The following is an 18,289-nucleotide window of genomic DNA, read 5'->3' on the forward strand; positions in this document are numbered from 1 at the left end:
TTGATGGCAAGTTGAATGCAGCATGTTATCAGAAAATACTGGCAGACAATTTGCATTCTTCTGCACGAAAGCTGCGCATGGGACGCTCTTGGACTTTCCAGCATGACAATGACCCTAAGCACAAGGCCAAGTTGACCCTCCAGTGGTTACAGCAGAAAAAGGTGAAGGTTCTGGAGTGGCCATCACAGTCTCCTGACCTTAATATCATCGAGCCACTCTGGGGAGATCTCAAACGTGCGGTTCATGCAAGAAGACCAAAGACTTTGCGTGACCTGGAGGCATTTTGCCAAGACGAATGGGCAGCTATACCACCTGCAAGAATTTGGGGCCTCATAGACAACTATTACAAAAGACTGCACTCTGTCATTGATGCTAAAGGAGGCAATACACAGTATTAAGAACTAAGGGTATGCAGACATTTGAACGGGTCATTTTATTTTTTTCTTTGTTGCCATGTTTTGTTTTATGATTGTGCCATTCTGTTATAACCTACAATTGAATATGAATCCCATAAGAAATAAAAGAAATGTGTTTTGCCTGCTCACTCATGTTTTCTTTAAAAATGGTACATATATTACTAATTCTCCAAGGGTATGCAAACTTTTGAGCACAACTGTACATACAGAATTGATTTTAAAATATTATTACTCATTTATAAATCGCTCAATAGTCTAGGACCTAAATACATTTCAGATATGCTTGTTGAATACAAACCTAACAGACCTCTCAGATCATTAGGATCAAGTCAGTTAGACATACAGAGGGTTCACTCAAAACAAGGTGAGACAGCATTTAGCTATTATGCCACCTGCAGCTGGAACCAGCTTCCAGAAGAGGTCAGATGTGCTCCAAAAGTAGCCGCATTCAAATCCATACTGAAAACACATCTGTTTAGCTGTGCATTTACAGACTGAACACTGCTGCACTTACTGATTGCACTGCATCATTTTATTTCTGTATTCATTTTCTTTTTTATTCACTTTTAATAATTAAAAATTACTTATTTTAAAATTAATTTTATTATTTTTTTATCTTAATTGGTTTTAAAATTAATTTTATCTTGTATTTTCTTTATCATTTATATGTAAAGCATTTTGAATAGCCATTGTGAATTAAATGTGCTGCAGTTGAAGTCAGAAGTTTACATACACCTTAGCCAAATACATTTAAACTCAGTTTTTCACATTTAATCATAGAAAACATTCCCTGTCTTAGGTCAGTTAGGATCACTATTTTATTTTAAGAATGTGAAATGTCAGAATAATAGTAAAGAGAATTATTTATTTCAGCTTTTTTTTCTTTCATCACAATCCCAGTGGGTCAGAAGTTTACATACACTTTGTTAGTATTTGGTATCATTTCCTTTAAATTGTTTAACTTGGGTCAGATGTTTTGGGTAGCCTTACACAAGCTTCTCACAATAAGTTGCTGGAATTTTGGCCCATTCCTCCAGACAGAACTGGTATAACTGAGTCAGGTTTGTAGGCCTCCTTGCTCTTACATGCTTTTTCAGTTCAGATTGAGGTAAGGGCTTTGTGATGACCACTCCAATACCTTGACTTTGTTGTCCTTAAGCCATTTTGTCACAACTTTGGAGGTATGCTTGGGGTCATTGTCCATTTGGAAGACCCATTTACGACCGAGCTTTAACTTCCTGGCTGATGTCTTGAGATGTTGCTTCAATATATCCACATAATTTTCCTTCCTCATGATGCCATCTATTTTGTGAAGTGCACCAGTCCCTCTTGCAGCAAAGTACCTCCACATGATGCTGCCACCCCCATGCTTCACGGTTGGGATGGTGTTCTTCGGCTTGCAAGCATCACCCTTTTTCCTCCAAACATAACGATGGTCATTATGGCCAAACAGTTACATTTTTGTTTCATCAGACTAGAGGACATTTCTCCAGAAAGTAAGATCTTTGTCCCCATGTGCACTTGCAAACTGTAGTCTGTCTTTTTTAATGGCGGTTTTGGAGCAGTGGCTTCTTCCTTGCTGATCAGCCTTTTAGGTTATGTCGATATAGGACTCGTTTTACTGTGGATATAGATACTTGTCTACCTGTTTCCTCCAGCATCTTCACAAGGTCCTTTGCTGTTGTACTGGGATTGATTTGCACTTTTCGCACCAAACTATGTTCATCTCTAGGAGACAGAATGCATCTCCTTCCTGAGCGGTATGATGGCTGTGTGGTCCCATGGTGTTTATAGTTGTGTACTATTGTTTGTACAGATGAACGTTGGTACCTTCAGGCATTTGGAAATTGCTCCCAAGGATGAACCAGACTTGGGGAGGTCCACAAATGTTTTTTCTGAGGTCTTGGCTGATTTCTTTTGATTTTTCCTATGATGTCAAGCTAAGAGGTACTGAGTTTGAAGGTAGGCCTTAAAATACATCCACAGGTACACCTCCAATTGACTCCAATTAGCCTATCAGAAACTAATATAACTGCCTAAAGGCTTGACATAATTTTCTGGAATTTTCCAAGCTGCTTAAAGGCACAGTTAACTTGGTGTTTGTAAACTTCTGACCCACTGGAATTGTGATAGTCAATTAAAAGTGAAACAATCTGTCTCTAAACAATTGTTCAAAAAATTACTTGTGTCATGCACAAAGTAGATGACCTAAAGGACTTTCCATAACTATAGTTTGCTAATATTAAATCTGCGGAATGGTTAGAAAAAATAGTTTTAATGACTTCAACCTAAGTGTATGTAAACTTTTGACTTCAGCTGTATATAAATAAACTTGCCGTGCCTTATTTACCATAAATACCATAAATTCAGCAATACTGTTTACAGTAACAAGCTGTCATTAAATATCTTAAATATATTAAATAAGGTAATTATATTGGCCACTGGCCACCCTGCTTTCAAGATATCGGCATTTATATTGGCAAACCCATATTGGTTGACCAATGGTGTTTTGTGCTCATCACTATTTCTGGTCTTTTCTCTCACAGACAGTCCAGTTTGTACAGGGAATATTTGTTGAAAAATATGACCCCACTATAGAAGACTCTTATAGAAAGGTATTGTAACATTTTCGACTAATGCGACATTCGTGCATACAAATTAAACTTTGCTTAAACTGAAGATACTTTGAGTAATACACAACCTAGGATTATATAATAAAATGGGATTAACTCTCTCTCTCTCTCTCACAATCTCACTGTGTTTCTTTTAGCAAGTTGAGGTGGATGGGCAGCAATGTATGCTAGAAATCCTGGATACTGCGGGCACAGTGAGTTGAATATGATGCTTGAAATCTGCTGGTCAATAAATTGATTGATCTTCCATATAAACTTAATAGATTATTGAATGTTTGCCTACAGGAGCAGTTCACAGCGATGAGGGACCTGTACATGAAGAATGGTCAGGGTTTTGCTCTGGTTTACTCCATCACAGCACAGTCCACTTTTAATGACCTGCAGGATCTACGGGAGCAGATTCTGAGGGTGAAGGACACAGAGGATGTGAGTCACTTACCACATGATCTAGAGTTTAAATCAATATCCACATTAAGATAAAAAAAATCACTATCCACATGTAATTTTGTCAATGCCATAAATGTGCATATACTGAACATTGATATTGACTAAGTTTATAGTAACAAGGGTTACTGCAGTTCTGATGAGTTACAAGATGTGTGTAGTAACGATGTACAAATACTTTGTTACTGTATTTAAGTACAATTTTTGAATATCTGTACTTAAGTATAAATATTTCTGTTGTCTAACTTTTACTTTACTACATTTTAAAGAGTAAATTAATACTTTTTCTCCGATAAATTTCTCCCGACCCTTTCGATATTTTTGCGACTGTACATCTCAAAAAATAATAAAGCTGTACGTGTAAATTGCATGTGGATCGGCAATAGTGATATCTGATTCGTGAAAATCAGCTGAGTCGAATCTTTTAAATTTGATTCCTTTGAATAGGTGAAAAGATTAAAAAAAAGTGGTCTGAATGATTCGTTTTGCAAGTCACGATACTGAATCAAAATCACAAGGAAGCACGTGTCGAACGAACAACGTTTCTTGCATTCGTATCAAGTTTCAAGTTAATGCAGTTACCTTTTACATTTAACCAAAGTACAATGTGCATATAATGACCATATGTACTCATGAAAATGGGTCTGTTCCAAAACCTAGTGAGCTTCCTCCGGAGGCAGCATTTTAAGACATCATAGGCGTGCTTCCAATGCAGGTAGGTATCATAATTATGATGCCTCTTCAGCTCATTTTAGCCAAATTTTAAGGTAGCATCGTATGTATCCTGCCCTGGGTATGCGATCCCAGAATACACCCTGATGAGCTTGGTGGAAAAATAAATCAAGATGGCGGATGAAGCAAGAGAAATTTAGATTATAAATATATATAATTCATTCAGAACTGAAAAATATCGATAAATAACAGTTTAATATGACAAAAAACTGACTGTTTTACCCAAAATGTGTGTGTGCCATGTGTGTTTAGGCTCATTAAAGGATTGTGTCGTTTTCCTTGCGTCACCTGTATTGAAATCAGTTGCGAGTCGAGTGTCCCGTGCACTGCGCGTTAGGAGCGCTATTTGAATGATGCACGGAGCTGCCACCTATCGAGCGTTCCAAATCGCTCTCATATGAGGCATCATTTCAGTAAGGATGCTGCCATAGAAGACAGCTGCCTATGTAGGCAGGAGACAATGAGGCAGCTCACTAAGTTTTGGAACAGACCCAGTGTCTAACTATAACATTTGCAAAACTCATTTAACATAAAATGCATGAAACACTAGGGTGTTCTGGGTGGTTGCTAAGGTGTTCTCAGTGCTTTTTGCTATTGCGTGTTTACTAAGGTGGTTGCTAGGGTGTACTGCGTGGTTTGCTGGGGCATGCTATGCAGTTGGCAAGGTGCCCTGCTGTGTTTTAGTGCATGGCTGCAGTATGTGATTGCTAGTGTCATGGGTGGTTGCCAGGTTGTAGCTATGCTGTTGCTATGTTCTCAACATTGCTATGCAGTTGCTAGGCTGTTGTGGGTGGTACCAGATTGTTGCCGTGCTGTTGCTAAGTTGTTCTCTGTATTTTTAGAACAGTGCAATGCAGTTGCTAGGGTGGGAGGTTGCTTACTGGCCCAAATGAAAAGAGCTGACCCCCAAGTCACTATTCTGATCATTAAATAAAGGACTGATCCTCCTTCAATGTTCCAATTTGTTTATGTACTGCTTTTTCCCTTCATATTAATCATATGTCAAATCCACTTCTGTTCAACACAACTAGTATAAAGGCTATTTCAGTTATGTTGTGGTTTATGCTGTGTTCAAGTCCTCTAGGGAAGTTCGTACTTATGAGGTTATTAGTTGTAATTGCGTGCAACGTGCGTTCAAGTGATTTTATTAGGAAAAAATATCCCTGTTACAAAGTTCATAATGGGGTTGCAAGGAGGAAGCAGGAGACGGCGAATTCAACTCAAACGGTATTTATTTTATAACACAAAATTGGTTTCAGTATTTCACTCAATAATCATGCTTTTCAGCACACACATCTTAACACAGTCTCAGGGTGTGTGTGGTAGCTCTCTCACTCCCTCACTTGTGTCTAGCTCGCCCTTAAATCCGTCTCCAACTCTCACTGCAATGACAAAAAGCTGTTAGTGACAATCATTGCCAGGTGATGATCCTTACTGTTCTCATCTCCTGATCTTGCTCTCCACTCACAAGCTGGCGCTCATCCACGCCCCCACAACCACAATCCCGTTTTGCAGTTTCCTATTTTTTCACTTTTTTACTACCAATGCAGCAGAATACACATAGTTTAATGCTTTTAATTGATGCTTTATCTATCTTATTTAATCATATTTGTGCTGCCACATAGGCCTATTCTGATGGTAAATGTTTTGTTGCACAAGCCTGTCACCAATCCAGCTAAAAGATTCTTGTTTTCTGGCAGGCATTATTCTTCAGTGGTACAAAAATGCATACAACCTAAACTATACAGTCAAAATCCACAAATAAAACAGAATTGTCCAATACCAATTTGCTTGATTCTTGCCATGATCAAAATTCTTCCCGTGCTCACTTAGAGACAGGTAAAAGCACAATATTATTTTGGTCTAGCTTAGTGGAAGTGACTCTATTAAGCCCACGTACCATATAAGCCTACATAATGTTTTATTTTGAAATATAAAAAGACAGAAAGCAAGAGAAAAAATAATGTTGCAGAGGATATGCACACGTTTGTTGGTATCATTTAACTTTTTATTTGGAGCCAATCGAATATTTCGTTCTTGGGTTATTTAGGTGCCACTTCCATTTTGGAAGTTGCTTCCAAAGTTGTAAGTTGTAAACTGTGTTTGTAGACCTCAAAACAATAAAATATTTCCTGAAGTCGGATGAACGGATTGGATGAGGAATAATAAACAATTTACAATTAAGAGATTAATAAATCGATAATATTTATTTTCTTTATATTTAACATGCAATACTTGATGGATTTCATGAGTATATGAACCTAGTGCAGGACGCTGCCTGAGTGATGGTCACGAAGATGCAGTAAGAGCAAAAAATTAATAAAAATTGCTGATAACCACATTAAATGAAAATATTTAAGAAGCTTCTTGAGGTCAGACTAGATTTAGTTCTCTGTCTGTATTATCCAGAAATATAACTTTTCATGTGTGCTTATAAAGAAAAGTGCCTTTTAAAATCCTGTTTGCTTTTATCTTAAAAGCAGGATAATTATTTTATGTGTTTAAACACCAATAACAAAAATGATCTACATTGTCATAATCATTACATTTTTTTTACTATTGTTTACTATTACTTAATGTTTACATTGACTATCTATAAATTATTGAGGTTTATTTTCCATTGACTCCTATTGTTCCTAATAAGCCCACTGAGCAAATAACCCGTTGAACCTCATTTTAAAAAACTGTTAACTGAATTCATAGTCAACTCTGCATTAGGGCTGAAACTATTAGTCAACGTTATCGACAACGTCGACAATAAAAAAAAATTTAGACAAAAATTTTCTTTGTCGAATAGTCGTTTGATGTCATTTAACGTAACATGAGATCATATGAAACTCTTAATGATGATGTGCAAGAGTAGCACTGCAGCTCGCGCCTGACTGAGGAGAGGAAGAAAACACAGCTCACAGTCCAGATGCACTCTAAACTTTAACAGCTTCAGGTGATGTACATCTGAAGTCAGAAGTTTACATACACCTTAGCCAAATACATTTAAACTCCATTTTCCACAGTTCTTGACATTTAATCATGGAAAACATTCCCCGTCTTAGGTCAGTTAGGGTCACTACTTTATTTTAAGAATGTGAAATATCAGAATAATAGTAGAGAGAATTATATATTTCAGCTTTTATTTCTTTCATCACATTCCCAGTGAGTCAGAAGTTTACATACACTTTGTTAGTATTTGGTCGCATTGCCTTTAAATTGTTTAACTTGGGTCAAATATTTTGGGTAGCCTTCCACAAGCTTCTCACAATAAGTTGCTGGAATTTTGGCCCATTCATCCAGACAGAACTGGTGTAACTGAGTCAGGTAACATAACGATGGTCATTATGGCCAAAATGATCCATTTTTGTTTCATCAGACCAGAGGACATTTCTCCAAAAAGTAAGCTCTTTGTCCCCATGTGCACTTGCAAACTGTAGTCTGGCTTTTTTATGGTGGTTTTGGAGCTGTGACTTCTTCCTTGCTGAGCAGCCTTTCAGGTTATGTCGATATAGGACTCGTTTTACTCTGGATATACATACTTGTCTACCTGTTTCCTCCAGCATCTTCACAAGGTCCTTTGCTGTTGTTCTGGGATTGATTTGCACTTTTCATACCAAACTATGTTCATCTCTAGGAGACAGAATGCGTTTCCTTCCTGAGCGGTATGATGGCTGTTCATAATCATATAATCATTATTATAATGCAATAATCGCTTGAATAATTGTTCTAATAATCGTTGGATTAGTCGATTATCAAAATATTCATTAGTTGCAGCCCTACTCTACATACTGAATCTATTTTCTTTACTGGGAGAAAATGAATAGGCAGAGAAATAATTGAAAGGACTGTTCAAAGATGATAAAAGCTTGCCAGATTCAGAAATTAAATATTTCATTAACTGGTTATGATGTTTTAGGTCTAAAAATTAATCAAAATGTTGGTGTTTCTTCAGTAAAAAAGCATAGCGGGCTTTTTAAGAACACATGTTGGCTTAAATGGTACCCATTAGGGCTGGGCGATGTGACGATATAAAGTGTCAATTGATAGAAATTTTTTTTATATCAAGATAAATATTCATGTGCCACAGCGTAGGTTTTCTATCAGTGGGCAGGGTTTCACGTGAGACTGAGAGACTTTAAAAACATGGACAGGGTTTAAAAAAACTTACACGGAATGGGATGACTCCCAAACAAATCAAGAAAATGAAGACAAGCTTTTTGTGAAAACAGGTGCGACATCTGCGGTGTAGGACAGTTCGCAGAACCTAATACAGAGCAGAAAAATATAATATGCAAACTGTGTCGCACAACGATAATCACTTGTATTACAAGCAGTTTGTTTTACCTCAAAATGAAGCACGCAAAAGAATATTATGAAAACCAAAATATGTGCTCCGCATTAATTTGGCTATATTTATTTATTTATTTTTTACAAGAAGTGTTCATATTTATTTCATATTTATTTTCTGCAAGAAATGTTTATATAATTTTTGATATTTTCTGCAAGGAGTGTTTATTTTCATTGCATTATTATTATTTATTTTAACTTGCCTATTATTCTTTATGTTGTATTGTTGGGAAGATCTCAAGTTTCTTGAGGAAAGTTAATAATGTTGGTATCAGATTGAAATGTGGCATAATGTGAAATATAGCATTATGGTAGCTTAGGATGATTTTTTTTTTTTTTTTGTACTTTGACTTTTGTCAAGCTCCAAATAAAGAGAAAATTATATACTGTAATTACATAATATAGCCTATAATAAATATGTGAAATATTTAATTCACTGGCAGAATTACCCAAAAATAGACATTACAATATGGTTATTTAATACATAAACCAATTTGGATTGATTTTCACAAAAAAATTTCTATATTGTTATCGTGAGATAAAATGACTCCTATAGTGATAAGATTTTGGTCATATCGCCCACACCTAGTACACATGTTCTTTATAAGCCCACTACAGACTTTTCACATTTGCAATTAAATAAAGGAACTTAATTTTGTCAGTTTGACAAAATATAACATGAGTGTTTAGAAGAGAGATTAATATTTGATTTAATACTCACTTTATTGGAAGGCTGTTGACATTTCTAGAGAAAACATTTAAAACTTAGATTTGGGTGGGCTTAATTGGGTCACTTCCCCTACACCTCATCAGGTGACCACAAAAGTGTGAGACATGCAGATATGAAAATTTGCAGAAGCTGCCTTCATGCTGTGGTTGGGCTGGGCAATGTGGCAAAAATACATACAGTTCAATTTTTCAACTTTTAAATGCACTCAACTAAAAAAGCAACTCCAACATTACTACTTTATTAGAATGCAAGGAAAACTGGTTAGATTCAGGTTCTTTTCATTATAGGAAACAGGTGTGCAAGAAAATTGCACAAAAAACAACTGCACCACTCAGCAAGTTGTCAACATAGAGTTAATATAAAATAGATTAAAATCTAATAAACTTAGATGTTGAGAAATAATAGTATAAAATAAGAAAATTGCTAAATACTTCTTAGCCAATGTAGGTATTAATTTTAGCTAAACCACATCTATCTAGAAAGATATCTAGAAATCAATATCTAGAAATTATCAGGTTTATCTAGAAAGTACACATTGTACAGTATATCAAACAGTTTATATATCAAACTCCTGCAGATAGAGACCAGTCCTAAAGCCACGCTGCGCCCACTTTCTGAGCAGTGCAGCAATATGAATTGATTTGTCATTACAATTCAACTCACAAAGTTTGTCAAAATAAAAATGTGCCAGATTTTGGCTATAGATGCAGTACACTTGAAACACATCACAGAACAAAGCAGTAGTTAGTGATCTATCTGAATCACGGTAAAAGAATGTGTGGTGTATGTTTAATTCTCCCATTTATATGGCCAATACATATAATTTTATATGAAGTGATTGTAACTGTCACATAACTATCACTTTATTATGGATATTTAAAGAAAAGAAAGGAGACCATTCATCAACATGCGCAGAACGCAGAGGCCAGTTATAATCTGATTTAGCCGGTGTATACATGCATGATGGACGAAGTTGAGCTGCAGTCACATTGTTTACAGTTGTACTAGAAATATTACCGCTGTCTTTTATATCAGTTGTTAACCTATGTTACGTTCATTTGGAGCATGCACACACGTGCAGCTGATCAAATTATTAGCGACATCAAGCCAATTGCTATGACATTTTTTTCCTCTTCCTTATTCAGCCTTTGGTGGATTGACAACGTATCTAGCTATAGCGATTGCCAATATTTTTATGCAAAACCTTGATCAAAATTTTTTTTTTTTAAAAAGTGTCAAAACGTAAATTCGAAATTATCGAGGAAAAGAAATCGCCCAGCCCTACGCTGTGGCATACCATGCAACTTTACCAGAGCACCACATTCTGTATTTAAAGCTCCTGCTTATCAGGACATTTCTGTAAATGCAAGTTTTTAGTCTTCATCAGCCAAATATCAAAGGACACTGCATCTATGTGCACTTCCACTGTTAATTCGGGAAGGACTTCCAAGACTCATTAATCTTATAGTTCATACAAAATCCTTTAGTTTAAACATTGGCCAACAACATCTACTCAGTTTACTAATTTAAACCATGACTTGTATTACCCATAGATAACTAATATTAGCGTTGTATTCATGCTTTTTAGCCAGAGGGGAACTGACCCCCAAGAGCCTGGTTTCCCCAAGGTTATTTTTCTCCATTAACTACATCTTATGAAGTTGTGTGTTCCTTGCCACAGTTGCCTACAGCTTGCTCACTGGGGGCCTAAAAACAAAAAATATATGTACACTCACGACCACTTTATTAGGTACACCTGTACATCTACTTATTCATGCGATTTTTATTTTTTATAATCTAATCAGCCAATTGTGTGGCAGCAGTGCAGTGCATAAAAACACGCAGATACGGGTCAAGAGCTTCAGTTAATGTTAGGGATGCACCGATACTTTTTCTCTTCTGATTCCGATATCTGAAATCTCAGTATCGACCGATACCGATGCGATACCAGTGTTGTGTTTTTTTTTTTTTTTTGCATAATCAGTAGAGAATATCTTTATTGTGTGAAACTAACTGGGGGTCCTCTATAATGAAACCCAAACCTCTAAATACACATTATTTCAATATAAATATATAGCTTATTAAGAAAAACTTAATTGTTAACTAGTCTACTGGATAATGTAGCAGCAAAATTAACAGTAATTCCAGTCTAAATCTTCAGTAGACAAGAAGACTGTTTTCTTTGCTAAACTTTTTCAACTTGTATCTGGACTTTAAAGGATTCAGATCTCTCTTTTTTATTTTTTATTATTTTATTATTTTTATTTAGTTGTAAGATATCATTTCACTTGTCATTCACACAGTTATTTTTTGGAACCCATTCAACTTGAATATTATTATAATTTGTAAACAAATAATAATGATGATGATAATAATAATAATACAATATTATTATTATTATTATTATTATTATATTATTGACTTTTAGGAACTTATATACAAAAGTAATCCTTTTCAATCGTGCACCTTTAACTTTTAAACTCTTGCACTTTTATTTTGACATTCTGAACTCTCCAGAAAGTTCTGTCTGTGTCTGTATGTAGGCGAGTTCATAGTCGTTTAATTTGCTTAATTCCGTTGCCATTATAAATGCATATTATATGTGAACCAAACAAATTTTTTTTTTTTTTTTTTTTTTTAATTTTGGCATGCCCAATTCCCAATGCGCTGGTGGCATAGTGACTCGCCTCAATCCGGGTGGCGGAGGACAAATCTCAGTTGCCTCCGCAGTCAATCCGCGCATCTTATCACGTGGCTTGTTGAGCACGTTACCGCGGACACCTAACATGTGTGGAAGCTCACGCCATTCTCCGCGTCATCCACACACAACTCGCCACGTGCCCCACCGAGAGCGAGAACCACATTATAGCGACTACGAGGAGGTTAACCCAACGTGACTACCCACCCTAGCAACTGGGCCAATTGGTTGCTTAGGAAGCCTGACTGGTGTCACTCAGCACGCCCTGAATTCGAACTTGCGACTCCAGGTGTGGTAGTCAGCGTCTTTACTTGCTGAGCTACCCAGGCCCCCAGTGAACCGAACAATTGAGCATCTACTGTAGATGTTGTTTGTGAGTAGCGTTCAAATATTGCGCACTGCATGAAGGCTAAAAAGATTTACTTATTAAACACAGCCTTTTGCAATTCACAGAGCTATCGCGTGTCTTCAAGTGGCTTTGAATAAAATGCACGAGTAATATGATCTATAATGGTGTTTTTATGTCATTTTTGGAACTTGACAGTAACGAACATGACTAACACACAGTATCGGATTTGGATCAGGCTCGTCGGACCAATACCGATCTGTCTAAAAACGTCTAAAATCTAGGTATCGGATCCGTGCATCCCTAGTTAATGTTCACATCAACCATCAGAATGAGGAAAAATTTTTATTTCAGTCATTTTAACCATGGCATGATTGTTGGAGACAGACGGGCTGGTTTGAATATTTCTGTAACTGCTGATCTCCTGGGATTTTCATGTACAACAGTCTCTAGTGTGTATAGAGAATGTTTCGAAAAACAAAAAGCATCCAGTGAGTGGTAGTTCTGAGGGCAACAATGGTCTGTTAATGACAGGTCAGAGGAGAATGGCCAGACTGGTTCAAGATGACAGGAAGGTGACAGCCACCCAAAAAACACACACGGTACAACAGTACTATGCAGAAAAGCATTTCTGAACATACAACACTTTGAACATTGAGGCGGATGTCAGCTAAGAACAGGAAACTGAGGCTGCAGTGGGCACAGGCTCACCATAACTGTATGGTAGACGATTGGAAAAACATTGCCTGGTCTGATGAATCTTGATTTCTGCTGTGACATGCAGATGGTGGGCCCACTGCAGTCTCAGCTTTCTGTTCTTGGCTGACAGAAGTGGAACCCAACATGGTCTTCTGCTGTTGTAGCCCATTCGCCTCAAGGTTTGACGTGTTGTGCATTCTGTGATGCTATTCTCCTCACTACGTTGCTTCGGTCAGGCTGCGTGGATAACAACCTACATTCCGTGTTTCATTTGTTTCTTTATGCTTTCAGAACAACACGTGATGTAATGAAAACACCACTATTAATCCTTGAGATTTCCAACCCAACATACAGGTATACCCTCCTTAAACTGGTCACATTCAAAATTACATTAAACAATTAAAAGAGAAAACATAAACCCACATCGTGGGGTTCAAAAATCTGAGTCTATTCAAAATATAAATTAAACCTGGAATAAAGTTTTAAGATTTTGCAGGTGCGATTCACCGAAATGGACTAGTTGATCAGCTTGTGATGCACGAATGGCTTGCACATGCAGCGCGAGTCTCGTTACACTTTAATAATCTGTAGCCTCCCATTCAGCTGATGAAAACGTGCTGCATGATCATGAGGAAGGATTAGGCTACATCAAGATTTAAATAAAATGGCATTCTCCCCTCTCAATGTTGCTTGCGTGCTAGTAATTACCCAGCTCTGCGTGATTTTGTAAAATGAATGACACAATATAAGTAATATTTAAGATTCCACATAATTTTGTGATCAGTAATCAAATAAGAAAATGTGTGACATTAACTGTTAACTCATTTTGTACAAAAAGGACTGGTTTTATGGCGTTGGTACAGCCATTGTCCAGGAAAAAAAAAATGGCATTCCATGTCAGAAAGGTTATACACTCTATACACTCTAGAGACTGTTGTGCGTGAAAATCCCAAGAGATGAGCAGTTACAGAAATACTCAAACCAGACCGTCTGGCACCAACAATCATGCCATGGTTGAAATCACTTAGATCACATTTTTTCCCCTTTCTGATGGCTGATGTGAACATTAACTGAAGCTCCTAGCCCATATCTGCATGATTTTATGCATTGCTCTACTGCCACATGATTGGCTGATTAGATAATCACATGAATAAGTAGTTGTACAGGTGTACCTAATAAAGTGGTCGGTGAGTGTATATATACACTATGTATTTAAGGCATAATCTACAATAAAAAAATGTTAATCAAACCGCACAATAAAGACTAAGATATTATAGACAGTACAAATAATACAAATTTATACAAATAAAAATTACTTGGTTCTCAATTAAATCTAAGGGTAGAATTATTTATGCATATATGGGAATCTTTGTTACACAAGCACTTTTGTTTTGTTTTTTGCACCTTTCTTCTAAGAGATCTTGTATATGGAAAAATCAGGCCATGCTATTTTTGAATTAATCATGTTTCTTTGAGCTGTCAATGTTAATTCTCATTTAAACCTGATACAAACACAATACACGCACTCATCAGATGTCTCTCTTTATCTGTCTAGGTGCCAATGATCTTGGTCGGAAATAAGTGTGATTTAGAGGATGAGAGAGTGGTTGGGAAAGAGCAGGGTCAGAATCTCGCTCGTCAGTGGAGTAATTGTGCCTTTGTAGAATCTTCCGCCAAATCAAAGATCAATGTCAATGAGGTAAGTCACACTTCACTTCATCTAAAGCAAAATACAAACATATTGGCACAGAGTAAACATCACCCTTGGTAACTTGCATATCTGTAATCATAGTCCTCCAATAAAAAGCCTTTGTTTTTGTGTGTGTTTCAGATCTTTTATGACCTGGTAAGACAGATAAACAGAAAGACGCCAATGGAGAAGAAGAGAGCAAAAAAGAAGTCAAACTGCATCCTACTGTAACACAACTGCAGAGCATCACTGCAGCAGCTCTGAGCCAGGTAGTCAATAATTAATTCAGTACATGCACTATTAGGAAATAGTTCCATGATCAGTGTCCACACATCTATGTAAGCAGAAGATGGTTAAAAGTTGGGCTGAGCATTTTGACCAAAAATCATGTTGTGGTTTTTTTGTGAAACATTGCAATTTCAACTGCAATGTGAACCTCTAACATTTTATTTTTCTGCTACTTGGATATAAAGGCTAGAAGAAGAACAACAAAAAAATCACATCAAAATTACTTTTAAATAACTTGCATGTTCAACAGAGTGCCGCCCTTTCATACGAAGCACACAATGCATGCTGGCTATACATTTATTTATTTAAATTGCAGCCTTTTGCAGTGAATCACACTAGGCCATATCAAGACTTTGTTTTGATAAATTTTACAGTTAAAAGTAGGTTCACCCATACCACTTTTTTCTTCTGATTCTGATACCTGAAATCTCAGTATCGGCCAATTCCGATCCCGTTTCCATACCATTGTTGTTTTTTTCTTTATCAGAATATTTTTACCTAACTGTGTGGAACTGTTTGGGAGTACTTTTTTTTTTTATATGAAAATAAACAAACCTCTAACTCCACATTATTACAATCTTAATAGGCTACACATTTATAAAAACGTAATTCTTAACTAGTCTTCTGGATAATGCTGCAGCAAAATGAACAGTAATTTATGTAAAAGTCTTCAGGAGAAAAGAAGCCAGTTCTCTTTGCAATTTTTTTTCCAAATTGTATCTGGGCATAAAAGGATTCAGATCTCTCTTTCTTTTTTCACTTTAGTTGTAATAGGATACAAGTCCACTTTTCATTCACAGAATTATTTTTTTAAAATCCAGCCAACTTAAGAATTGTTGTAATTTGTAAATGTATTATTATTATAATCATCATTATTATTATTTATTAACTTTTCATTTATTATACAATAGTAAAATATATCATATATATTCATATAGTAATATATTCAGTCATGCCTTAACTTTAAAGAGTTAAAACTCGTGTGTGTGGGGCCTAGGTCACAGTATTTTAATTAGCTTCTTATTAAAATCTGGTGAAATGATCCTCCAGTGCTGTTCTTGATGCTTGTTATAGGTGAACTATTGAGCATCTACATCTGATATGTTGTTCATGAGTAGCACTCACATATTGCATGTCGCTCTGAGAGCTAAGACGTGATCATCTTAAATGATTATCGATCATCTTAAATGATTATCAAAATCTTTATCATGATCATGTGCCAATGAGTGCAATTTTCATCAAAAGTGATTTGCGGTACACTGATTGCAGAGACTGTAATTTGGGGTTGAATGCCTTAGTCACCAAAAAGCCATTGTTTTGTTGAAGGTGATGAAAAGATGGTGTTCTACAATCTTTAGGTTCACAGCAGAGAACCTTAACCACTGCCACAATCGCCACAACAAAACACGGAGGGCTGCATAAAGTGGTGCATAATCCTCAGATGGAGGTACCCTATTAATTGCAATCATAGTAACATCAGCTCACCTGCTGACAATAGGAGGTTCAAAGTGAGCAATGTTTTGAGTGTTGATTGTCAATCAAAACACCCTATGTTGTTGAAATAGGCTACTGGCAGTGATTGTGTACTTCAGCTAATACTGTTCTATATAGCATCATCCTAATTTGGGATTAAAATTAATTTAAATGAATTTCAGGCCAGGCCAGGCAGAGAGAGACAAAGCGCGCATTAGCTTCTCCCAGCGGGAGGTTGTCAGTCACTTGACCGTCAGGACATCTTGCTGAGTAAATGGCTTCAAAACTGAAAAAACGCATCCGGCTTGCTTCAAATATACCTGGCTGCAGCTTGCAGAATGGGGTGGGCAACATATGGGGCGGGGCTACATGTGTCACTCCGCCCAGAACTTAAACTCATTGGCTTGGTCATCTTTCATTATTATACGTAGGCCTGTCACGATAATTACCTTGTCGACTTATTGTACAATATATGGACATGATCTCGATAATTTTTGCTGACCTCGATATTAACCATTATGTTTATATGTGTGTTTGTTTACATAAAAATGAATGTCACCAACATTTTTGCCAGTCGTGCTGCTTCTGTCCTCTCGTCAGCTGTCTGTGTTGGTGGCGGGGCTCAGGCAGCTCCTCCACACACACACAGAGCGGACAGCGACAGGTGAAGATAATGTGTTACTCGAGGCTAATAGGTGTTTTTCCCGACGACTGCATAATTCCAGCCAGAAAGTTTGGAAGAATAAGTCAAAAGCCACATTCCATAGCTCCAGTGTGGGAACATTTTGGCTTTAAGCCAATTGAGAGAGGAGAGCCCATTAACGTAAATGAGCCGGTATGTCGACTTTGTTTAAAAACAGTGGCAACGAAAAGGGGCAGTACAACTAACCTATAAGCTCATCTAAAACATAACCATCCCATCCAGATTCTGAGCTGGGAACAAAAACAGCAGTTGGAGATGGAGAGGGGCCTTCCCGACAGTCTCTATTATGGATACCTTTGCCCGACAGTGCAGATATAAACGTGACAGCACGAAATGGCACATGCTCACAGATAGCATAACTCGCTATATAGCCAAAGAGATGCAGCCATTCAACACGGTTGAAAAACCAGCATTTAAAAATACACTGAAAACTTTTGACAGGCAGTATGAATTGCCAAAGAAAACGTACATCTCCCAGACTGACCATTCCAGCCTTGTACAACAAAGTGAAAGATGACATTCTGAAGGAGATAAAAGACATCTGCTTTTATTCTGCCACTACAGATTTGAACTACAAGCTGAAATATGACCACATACATGAGCTTGACCATACATTACATAACTGCTGACGTACTTGCAGAAGCCCTTCAGTCTGCTTTAGCATTTAACATTGTGGCTGCAATATGCAAACTTGGCTGGCCATGGCTCAGTTGATTAGGCCACAACCTCCATATGGCTGTTTCCCATGGTTTGGACAGTGACAAGGATCACACAGCGCATGCCATGGGACTTTGTAGGAATCTTGTCAACACCTTCAACCTGAGCTGGCTAAAGAAGAGAGACCTGAGGAAGGCACAGACTGAAGCCAATCTCCCCCAAACACAGTCTAGTACTGGTGAGTGTTGGATAAATTGTGTTAATATGCAACACAAAATGTTTAAAGGTTTAATTAAAGTTAATTTAAAGGGTTGTTATTTTTAATTTATAGCTTACTTTGGGGCCTGTAATGTACATAATTTCGTGAGCAGGTATGTACGTATTAGATCATTGGTTACATTATAATATAACCATGTACAATTATTTGTGATAAATAATGGAA

At 36.9% G+C, this 18,289-nt stretch overlaps 1 protein-coding gene across 4 annotated transcripts in view; it reads left to right on the forward strand.

Annotated features, from left to right (window-relative positions):
- LOC127424268 (ras-related protein Rap-1A) overlaps window positions 1-18,289 on the forward strand; it is a 34,561-nt gene that overhangs the window by 6,463 nt on the left and 9,809 nt on the right. Inside the window, exons 3-9 of one of the 4 annotated variants that reach the window (XR_007894437.1) lie at window positions 2,963-3,031; window positions 3,187-3,243; window positions 3,335-3,475; window positions 14,592-14,735; window positions 14,868-14,995; window positions 17,755-18,085; window positions 18,179-18,218. Coding sequence is in view for 2 of the 4 variants with exons in the window: in XM_051669292.1 (XP_051525252.1) it covers window positions 2,963-3,031; window positions 3,187-3,243; window positions 3,335-3,475; window positions 14,592-14,735; window positions 14,868-14,957 (501 nt within the window). In the remaining 2 variants the exon portion in view is untranslated. Of the gene's footprint in view, window positions 1-2,962; window positions 3,032-3,186; window positions 3,244-3,334; window positions 3,476-14,591; window positions 14,736-14,867; window positions 14,996-17,754; window positions 18,219-18,289 lie in introns of those variants that run through there. The other 3 variants (XR_007894438.1, XM_051669292.1, XM_051669290.1) reach the window with 3 other exon arrangements.

Source organism: Myxocyprinus asiaticus, chromosome 33, assembly GCF_019703515.2.
Source record: "Myxocyprinus asiaticus isolate MX2 ecotype Aquarium Trade chromosome 33, UBuf_Myxa_2, whole genome shotgun sequence".
NCBI classification, from domain to species: Eukaryota; Metazoa; Chordata; class Actinopteri; order Cypriniformes; family Catostomidae; genus Myxocyprinus; species Myxocyprinus asiaticus.